This window comes from Pangasianodon hypophthalmus, chromosome 5 (assembly GCF_027358585.1).
Source record: "Pangasianodon hypophthalmus isolate fPanHyp1 chromosome 5, fPanHyp1.pri, whole genome shotgun sequence".
Lineage (NCBI taxonomy): Eukaryota > Metazoa > Chordata > Actinopteri > Siluriformes > Pangasiidae > Pangasianodon > Pangasianodon hypophthalmus.
This window is the reverse complement of record NC_069714.1, coordinates 27,655,327-27,665,393: the sequence shown is the minus strand read 5'-3', so window position 1 is coordinate 27,665,393 and position 10,067 is coordinate 27,655,327. Positions and strand designations below refer to the sequence as shown.

At 35.8% G+C, this 10,067-nt stretch overlaps 1 protein-coding gene across 1 annotated transcript in view; it reads right to left on the bottom strand.

Annotated features, from left to right (window-relative positions):
- Positions 1–224: 224 nt before the first annotated feature.
- Positions 225–10,067, bottom strand: part of calcrla (calcitonin receptor-like a) — a 55,230-nt gene continuing 45,387 nt past the window's right edge. Inside the window, exons 10-13 of the mRNA XM_034304890.2 lie at positions 9,892–9,958; positions 7,723–7,941; positions 5,447–5,488; positions 225–2,606 (exon numbers count right to left, since the gene is read on the bottom strand). Coding sequence (XP_034160781.1) covers positions 2,400–2,606; positions 5,447–5,488; positions 7,723–7,941; positions 9,892–9,958 — 535 coding nt within the window. The 3' untranslated portion in view covers positions 225–2,399. The remainder of the gene's footprint in view (positions 2,607–5,446; positions 5,489–7,722; positions 7,942–9,891; positions 9,959–10,067) is intronic.

Here is a 10,067-nt window from a genome sequence, read left to right as displayed (position 1 = left end):
AAACCTATACTGGAAACATCTCCATGTCTAGTTTACACATCTAGTAAAAATCTATAATTTTTTTTTTTAATTTTTGTTTAAAAAGAGAAGTAGATGAACTTGCCTCTATTCAAGATATTTTGACTAAGATCTTTTTTGCAGTGTATCACAATAAAAACGAAATATAGATTGTGATTTTCATTATGAGAATGCACATGCTTTAAAAAACACCCACACACAAAATGTCCATTTAAGTAAGCTTAGAAGTCACTTGTCTTAATGTTTTCTTGCAAATGGATTTTATTCCTGACCAAAATGATGTGGCCTCCTACAAAGTCGATCACAGTCGGTATTTTAACAAGTCCATCATACCAATATTGTGCATGTTGGATATGAATATATTACAAAATGTAAGTGGGGGATTGTCGTGGGTGCATTATGTGTATTTTGAAACAGTAAACACAATCTATGATGTGACTTACAGACAAGACACGATGCATGAACACAAACACCAGCACTACATCATTAGTTTACAGTACTTTCCTGAATATAACATAGAAAATGATACTGGCTTTCTCCCTGAATGGGAATATTTATATATTCATATATTTATATATCTATACATATATTTGTTTTTGTACAACGTTTAGTAAAAATGTAACTTCATACAGCGCAAGTCAGAAAAGCGTATCAGTGGCAACAGCTAATATTTCAGCCTTATTCGAATGAACAATACAGAGGAAAGAAAAGAGAAATGATATTATAAAATAAGAGATTATTTACAATTCAATGCCTTTACAAAGCAGCCAGGCGACTACAAATACTTCAAATGTCATACGTATATATTTTTTTAATTAATTAGTAACACTTTTAAGGAATGAATTATGTACTAATTTAGTTACTACTAACATAGTTCAGGACGTGAAGCAAGTATATGAAGATTTGGCCATTAGACTTGTGAGCTACATTAATTAGTACGTTCATTAGTCTCACATCAGATATCTTTGGGAGTAATTAATAGAAATTAGTTTCATTTTCAGCTATCTACACTGCAAAAATGATACCTAGTGGAAATATCTTAAATATAGTTACAGGAAATGTATCTAATATTTTATTACTTTTAAGCTTGCTCTATTGGCAGATAATTTTTCTAATTTTATTTACATTTATTTCTAGATAAAAGCGTTTCTATCTGGCAACAAATTAAGAACATTTTAACACTTGAAATGAGTAAAAATAGCTAGAAATAGGTTTAATAACCTTATATTTGGTTTACTGTAATCTTATAATCGGAAAATTACATAATTTTGACTATATTCAAGATATTATCACTTGCTTAGATGTAATTTTTTCAGTGTATTATTTTAACAAATCACTGATTATATATAATTGATATATCAGTTAACTTACTCATTAACTGTTACGTGGTTTTAAGTAAAAAATTAAGAATGTAGCTACGAGCTGTTAAGTTACTAGTACACGATAGTTAATTTATCACCACTTATTTTTAATTTTTTGTACAGCTACATTTTTGCAGTCCTGTAGAAGGGATTAGTTGCCTTTATAATTATAATGAACCAGTACGTTTAGATGTAACTAACTCTAACTCTAACAATGAAAACTGTCTATCTTTATAGCCATTTTTATTCACAGCTTACAGACGTCTTTTTTTTTTTAGCTGTGTTTGTTAAACCCGTTCCTTTTCTACCTAACACAAGTTTAGCAAGTTATTCAAAACGTGTACGTTGATTTTCTGTTTTCCTAAAGTACCACACGCTTGTTTTGAAGACCATAGCTTAAAAAATAATAAAAACAAATAACTAACAGACTATTGCTTCCACAAAAAATAAAATCATTCTAATTAAAAAATTCATATTCTATGAATATGTGAATTTCACCCCCAACTCCACGTTCCAATATTACAGAATCTATTTGCATATTATGCAAATATTTTGACATGCTGTTATATTTTATGAAGCAATAACTCTTGCTTGGGGAGTCAGATTTTCTCACATTGACTAGTTTAGCAGGCAACTGAGTTTCCCTGAAAGGATTTCATCATAAAAATATTTTAAAAAGTGTCATTTTACATATATTACATACACGACTCAGTGATAATTATTGTATGTTACTTTTCTATAGTTTCTATGGTTAGAAGGCTAACTAATGCTTAATACTCTTAATTATGGATGATTAATGACTAAATTATTTTGTGTCTCTTAAAGTGTCACCATTTCATTTGTTTTCTTTTTTTTAGCACTGTGTAAGATAATAAGGCAGTGTGAGAGCAGTAAACCTTCCTTCCTAAAATCCTTCTATCATGCGTCGGCAGAGAACTCTGGGTAGACGCAGTCATGTGATCTTCGCAGCGTTAACTCGAGCACGATCAGAGTGCTGTCTTGCCGTGTTCAGTGACACGCTCAGTTGAAGGAATTCTCCGATTTCTCAGCTTCGAGGCAGCTCTTGCCGTTTAAGTGTTCGCTGTGGCCGTCGATGCTGTAGCAGCCCTGCACCTCGGTGATGGACGAGGCCGTGTAGGACGTCGATCTGAGCGCCTCGGCGTGAGCCATCGCGCTGCCAAACTGCATCCGATACTGATTCCAGTGTCTCCGTAACACACTCTGTACCTAAGGAAAGGAATGATTTTAATTTTATCACATTTTTTAAATTCACTGTGCTAACCTTCTGAGAGTTTATGATTTATAAATGACACAAGAAAAAAATATACAACCCACCATTAACTTTTGTCATGCCATCCCCTTTAACCAATAAAATTACATGTTAATTATCATGTGGTTTTTTTTTCAGGCTTTTTTTTCTTAATGGCTATGAACACATCAAGGAAATAAAAAGTAACATAAAATAAATTCATCTAAAACATGTACACAAATTCACAAACATTTTCTAAAGTATTTACATAATACTATTTAAAAATATTAACTGATGCAAAATAAAAAACTGTATATGATGCGTAAAAAATGATTCTTCATTCGTTCTTGGAAGGTTTCTAGAGATTCTAGATGAAAGCTTTACTAAAAGGGGAAACTACTGTGTTCAACAAAACATTAGGGATAATACAACCTTTTTTTCCTGAATGTACCTGATTGATATGTTGTCAAGATGTTGCTAAATTGGCTGGAAGTAAGTCAGTATGGTCCTTGTTTTCATGTTCAGGAATAAAAACAGCTGCGCTGGTGTTGATGTAGCAATGTGAAAGAAGTTGTGACACTCTGAATCTGTCAGCACAGTGCGGTTTTCAACCCACTTTCGTCCTAAATTTTTTGCTTGTGTTACAGCCTCTTGAGACTGTGTATTAACGTAAACACAACGGCAAAACTGTGTTATACTGACATCAAGTACAGGATTACAAGTCTTACAAGTTTTATGGAGGTTAGGTAACAGGCTGATTCTAAATATAACAGAATTTTTTGTTCATCTATAACAAATAAGGACAAGCAATTTCAGCTACTAACTGTGAATCAGACAGCTGACAGCCTGCCATCAGACATTATAAACTAAACCAAAACATCATATAATTAACAGAACTGATCAAATTTAATACCAGGCCCTTCCTCTGTCACGGTTTCCCTCTTACGGCTCCCTAAGCAGCAAGCACCATGTGCTTTTGTTTCCGTTTTGGTCCTGACTCCACCCCTATCCTGTCACTGGTTTGTTACCTGATTGTGTTCACCTGTAACATGTTTTATTCTGATTTGTTTCTTGATTACACCCTTGTGTTTAATCGTCTCTCCCTGCGAAGTCTCCTTCTCCTTTAAATCTGATTATTGGGTTACATGTTCCAAGTTTTGGGTTTTACTGCTCTTAATCCAAGGATGTTCCTCTGATCCCTGTTTTTGACCTCCGCTACGGACTGTGACTGATTCTGGGTTTGCATCTAATAAAGTCACAACCATGTTTACGCATTTATGCCCCGCCTCTTATCACCCTCATGTTACACAGATGAGGAATTACCTGATGTTCTAGCGGATCAAAAAACCCTGTCAACACAAACAGGCTTCTTCTAAATACAACTGCCTAATTTCTGTTTATCTGCAATGAATAAGAACAAACTGCTTTATTATGGCTACTAAATCTGAACCCCTGATACCATCAACCATTAGGTGACCTTACAAACCAAAACAAAATCATATAATTAACAGAACTGATCAAATGTCTAAGAAAACTAATTCAATACCAGACCTGACAAATTTATCACCCTTCCCAAAGCCATGTGGTTCTGTCTCCACCATAGGTTTGTCGCCTGAATGTGTTCACCTGTAACGTGTTTCATGCTCATTTGTTTGCCTATTTATATCCAGATGTCCTTGATTTCTGTGTTCCATTATCTTTCATAGTTTCATGCTTCACTGGTCTCGACCCTTGCCTGCTAGTTTCAGATCCACCATCAATAACATCGCTACCTCATCCATAATTTTGTGCTTCATCTTGGCCTCGTCCTGCACAAAGGCCAGACTGCAGTGAATTGTGTGCACAGCAGAATTGAGCTGAAAAAGTCATCATGGACAGTACACACCTGGGGAACTATCCATTTCAGAAACTCCTCTCAGGTAACCGGTACCGCTCTATCGAAACCAGAACCAGAACCAGAACCTTCTCAACAAACCATCAGTAACAAATAAGCATAACTGACCTTCCCTTTACCATACAGATGTTCTATGCAGAATTTGTATTTGTTCTCTTTATACATTTAGCATGTATTGGTGGTATAAATACTATCTATAATGCTTTCTGTTAACGATGTATGACTTTAAACTATAATACCATTTCAAAAATAATTATAACAATGTGTATAATGACTTATAAATGCATTTTGACATATTATAAATGTATTCATAGGTCATTATATGCATGACTGTCATGGAAAATGTTAGTGAGGAATGGTGTGAAGTGGTTCAGAAAGTCTAACTTGACATTTTATGAGTACTGATTCTTCATAATTGTTGGAATAAAACAGTTCTTAGAATCCGATTAGTTCAGATAAATGGTATCACTTTCCTTTTTCCATTCAGTGAGGCTCTTTTGTCTTTCGTAATGCATCGTGTCGAGCGATAATTGCGGCTTTTAGTCATCAGTTCCAGCTCTGCTAACTGCTGTATTAGCTCCTGACTCAATAATGGATATATCTATGCAAGCGGTGTGGTGCTCATAAAGCAGCTACTTAGAAAAACACAGAGCTCATTTGAACTTGGATCAGCGGCTCGGCAGCTCGGCAGCATGACTCAGAAATCTGTGCGTAAGGACATCAGCCAAAGTCTTTAATTATCCAGTGTTTAGCTGAAACCTTAAGGGAGGGAGATGAGATTTTGTAACAGAGCTTTGGGGATTTAATCGCGTGTCTGATCATAAAGTGGGAGAGGAAAGCATGCGGTTGAGACGGAAGCCATGGGGGATTTATAGATAAACAGGAAAAGGGGGGTTTAGTCACAGTGAAAGTGCACTTCCTTACCTCTCCATTGAAGAAGCAGAAGATGGTAGCCACCAGAAGACCCTGCAAAAGAAGGACCGTGTCAGAGTTACGAGTTCACCTTGCACACCCCCGGTATCTCTTTTTGGAAGTGTGTTTTGGCAGCAAGGTGTTTAATATGCACATCACCGACAAGCTCGTTCCACTGCATTATTCACTGAGCAGATCGAGCATTATCGTTGTACTTCTTCACAATATACTACACATGATTATTATTTCCTGCTAATTAGCTTCAGGCAGAAAAAGAAAGCTAGGAAGCGTAATGACCTGGATTTATGCTGCACCAGTTAAGGCTGTATTCAGAGTTGAGTTGGGGATTTAATACCAAAACAACACTCGTCAGTATTCAGACCTAACTACAGACGTCAATTTTAAAAACACACTCAGAAAACCTATGAAATACCATTCGAGGCCAATATTAAAAACACAAGTATGACACAATATATTCATTAATAGTATCATTATCAGCTCTTTTTTAAAAAAAATGTAAAGTTTAAGAAGAGAAAGCATTTAAATTAGAGACACTGCTTATTCTAAGCAAGAAATTCTGATTTAAATTAAAGAAACTGTAAGTGTAGAAGATGAGTGCTTGGTCAGTTTATCCTTCAAACGACCTGCATGTTTTCTTTACAAGAGAGCGGGTCGAATGAACATAATCATTGGCGTTATTGTATTAATTCTGTAACTTAAAATAGCAAATTAATAGCGTGAAAAATTCACTATATCTCGTGCAAACATTATGATTTCATGGACTTGATTTAGTATCTTGTGGATTCATATAAAACAAAAGAAAATAACAGGATGTGCTGGATCAAGTGCTATTTTATGTGTGGTATAAGGAGAGTGGAAGCCATTTTGTTAAATGTGATCATTACAATTTTAGACTATTCATGCAGCAATATGTTGGCAATATACTAGACTCCAATTTCATTGCTTCTCATTCATATATCATCATATTTGTCTTTTATATTTTTTCCATAGTTCACATAGTATTAGAATTCACAGCAAAGAAAAAAACACTATTTCTTCAGGTTGCAATTTCTATCCCAGATTTGTTTTTTCTTTTGGGGCTTAAAGGCGAGTGCTTGTCTGAACGCTACTGAAATACACCCTTCTCAGACGCTTCTACTCCAGAAATATCTGGCAACCTCCAGAGTTGTTAAGCACACGCAGGTGATTCACATAATTTAAACCAAGTACTGAGAAAACTGACTTAAGCATGTGTTTAGCCTGTCGCTGAATTGGCATAACTTTTGGCATAAATTTTGGACTTAAGTCACCAAATCTGAATACAGCACTTTACTTTAAAAGTGCAATAATCTATTTTTAATAGTGCAGGTTACACAAACCAGGATTGAGTTCGTTTAGAGCTAATTAAAGGTTTGTTGATCTAGGCTTTATTTTAAGTGGAACTTTGTTGCACCAATTGATTAAACCAGGATTAAAATCCCAACCTCTGAATTAAATCTTGACTGTGAGATTAATTATCCACCATGATGGATTCGCCAGTTTAAACAAGCAAACATCACCATTACTCTCGAGATGAATCGTTATCATTATATATATATATATATTTTTTTAACAGTAATGGAGCAACAGGATTAAAGTTAAATTAAAGTGAACTAGATTAACAGATAAAAAGTTGATCGACGTTGATGCAATCCAAACAGATTTTTTTTCAGACCTGGAAATTAGCTCCACCTCCATCCAGAACAGAGTTTCTGAGCTCCACCCCTTTTCCTTAAAAGGAACTCATGAGATGTATAGAGTTTAAACAGAGGGGGTGAGGGTGGTTGGGGAAAGGGAAAGGGAAAGGCAAGGGACAGAGGCTGTAAGATTTATAAACTGATCCCTTAACCCTTAAACAAGACTACTGTAAATTAGATTTAATTATATATTTAATCTGAGCCAATCCACTTCCTGGAATGTTCTTGGGAGGTCGGATGAAGCAGGAGAACCTTGGAAGAAACCCACACAGACACGAGAAGAACATGCAAAATGCCACACAGACAGTAACCCGAGCTCAGGGTCGAACCACAGACCCTGGAACTGCTAGGAGGCAACTCTACCCACTACACCAATTACACTTACTGCATGAGAAAATAATTCAAAGTTACTTCCTTTGTGATTTCCAAAGACGGTTTATTTATTATTTATTTATTGTGCTTTTTTTTTTTCTAAGCTTCAAACTCCTCCCCTAGTGATGGCGATTCTCTGTGCTTTTTTCCACTGCCATGTGAAACTCAATTTACACTCACCTGATAATGCATCAAGATGTTCATGATGTAGTCGTAGATCTCGGATAAGACACGTCCCGCAGGTTTATAGGGCAGGAGGACGAACTGGATTCCCAGCAGAGGGACGAGAATGAGAGTGGCACGCACTGCCTTCATGTACAGACTCGACTCGGCCTGGTGTGTCACCTTCAGCTTGGTGATGAGGACGCGTACGATGTTGAGCAGGAAAAACAGATTCACCTGAGGATAAATAGAGGATGTAAAGGAGATTTACTGATTGTTTTCATAAGAAGTGATCATTCAAGCAGCTGAACAGTTGAGCATTAGAGGCCTTGTGTTCATGGGGATTTGAACCCAAAACCTTCAATAAGTAATACAGACCTTTATAAAAAAAAGACAAATACTTGTTAATTTTCCTCTTTCCATCAATTCGCCAGGATATGTTTGCTTTCCATAATTTATCTGTTACATAAATGCTGCTAACATTAACTTAACAGACTGCACCTCTAATCATTGCACACTTGCCTTAAAAGACATTGTTTTTTGAATTTTTTATAAAACGGCATCATGAAACTGATTTACAAAATGTAATATGCAAAGTGATTAACGCAGCATTAATGAGCAAACTAGATCTGACAGGATGCCAGGAAAAACTCCCTGAGGTTACAAATGTGTACAAATGCGAACATTATCATTCAAATCGTACAAATCTGACGTCTACCCAAGTCTGATGCTGATGAGGAGAGAAATCAGACTAAGTGAAGAATATGATTCAGGTTCAAGATGGCGGCACAACAGAGCTGGGCGATATGCCAAAAATGTTATCATGCTCAATTTTTCTATAATGGTTCGATTTTGATAATTATCGCGATATGAAATTTCATAACAGTGTCACAGATTTTAAAGAGTATCCTTCTAAATGCAGCAGGAATAAACCAAATGTTCATAACTCTCTAAAATATATAAATGTTTTATCAGAACATAATGTACAAAATATACAAATATATTATACAGTATACAAACTAATACACAGATCTACATGGAAGAACCCTTCTTTCGCCACTGTACTTACTGGCATCATATCGTTAACCATTTATTTTGCATTTTGAGCGTAACTGCTCTTCTTCATACTTTAGACTGCTGAACCTGAAGTGCTGTGGTCTTTCTCTGAAACACGACCCACCTTCGTCTTCACTTTCGCTCTCAGGCCTCTTTCTACTCACCATCTTTCCGTAGCTTGCTATTGTTGTTTTTTAGACGTGATTCCCTCGTGTGTGTGTGTGTGTGTGTGTGTGTGTGTGTGTGTCTGTATGCAATTCAGCGTGCAGCCTGATTGGTTGTTGTGCTGGCATTACGCCAACCCTACGTGCTGCATCCTTTGGCTATTTCCGCAAGTTAGATGGGAAAATCGAAACGAATGTTTATCGAATTTGAATACACTCAGCTTATTGTTATTGACGAAAACTTTATCATGATACAAATCGAGAACTTTTTATCGCCCAGCACTGTTACGACTGTTTTTTTTTTTTATATCTCTGCATCACTTTTTCCATTTTTGATATCAGCGTGATATACATTTGTTTCTAGAAAGAGGCAACGTTATCTGCCAATAGAATAAGAAAGTGTAAAGCTTGAAATGAGTAAAAGAATCTAAAAATGGGCTGAATAGTCTTATATTATTTCTATTCTTATGTTACAATAATCCCATAATAATAAATATTAGATAAATTTGTCCATATTCAAGCTATTTTTTATTTGCTATCATTTTTTTTTGTAATAGTTTATAGAGAGTGTGTAATGATTTAGCTTTGGGTGATGCTCAGCTGGTAGCTATATGTTTTCTGTACCTGGTAGCAACATTAGAGCTGTAGCTCCAGTGCAAAACTAAAGAAGCACATTTCAGATGCCAAAAATGGCTTGTTTGATGGAGTACATTGGTTTAAATGGGAAAATTACTATGCCTCTAGTATAGTCTTCCGCTGTCAGTTACAGGACTGAATAATGTTGAATCTACATTCTAGACAAGCACATAATTAGTAACATGTAACAAACAGGAAATGTGAGAAACATCCATCAAAGACTTGTCATGAATATAAATGACATGCATTCAAACACTCCAACATGATCGACTGTTAGTTTGTGTGCAGTAATGGAACAACAACAGCAACAAAAAAACTCCAGATGGCTCACCAACAGCGCGGCACAGATCGGCCCGTGGATGATGTACAGCAGAGACGTGTTTGAACTGATCCAGCAGCTACAAATTAAAAGGAAAACATCATGATTAGCATTTTAGTATTTCACGCACATCGTTTTTACCTGAGTTGTGAATTAAGAGCTAACCAACTCCAGAATTACTGGCAAGA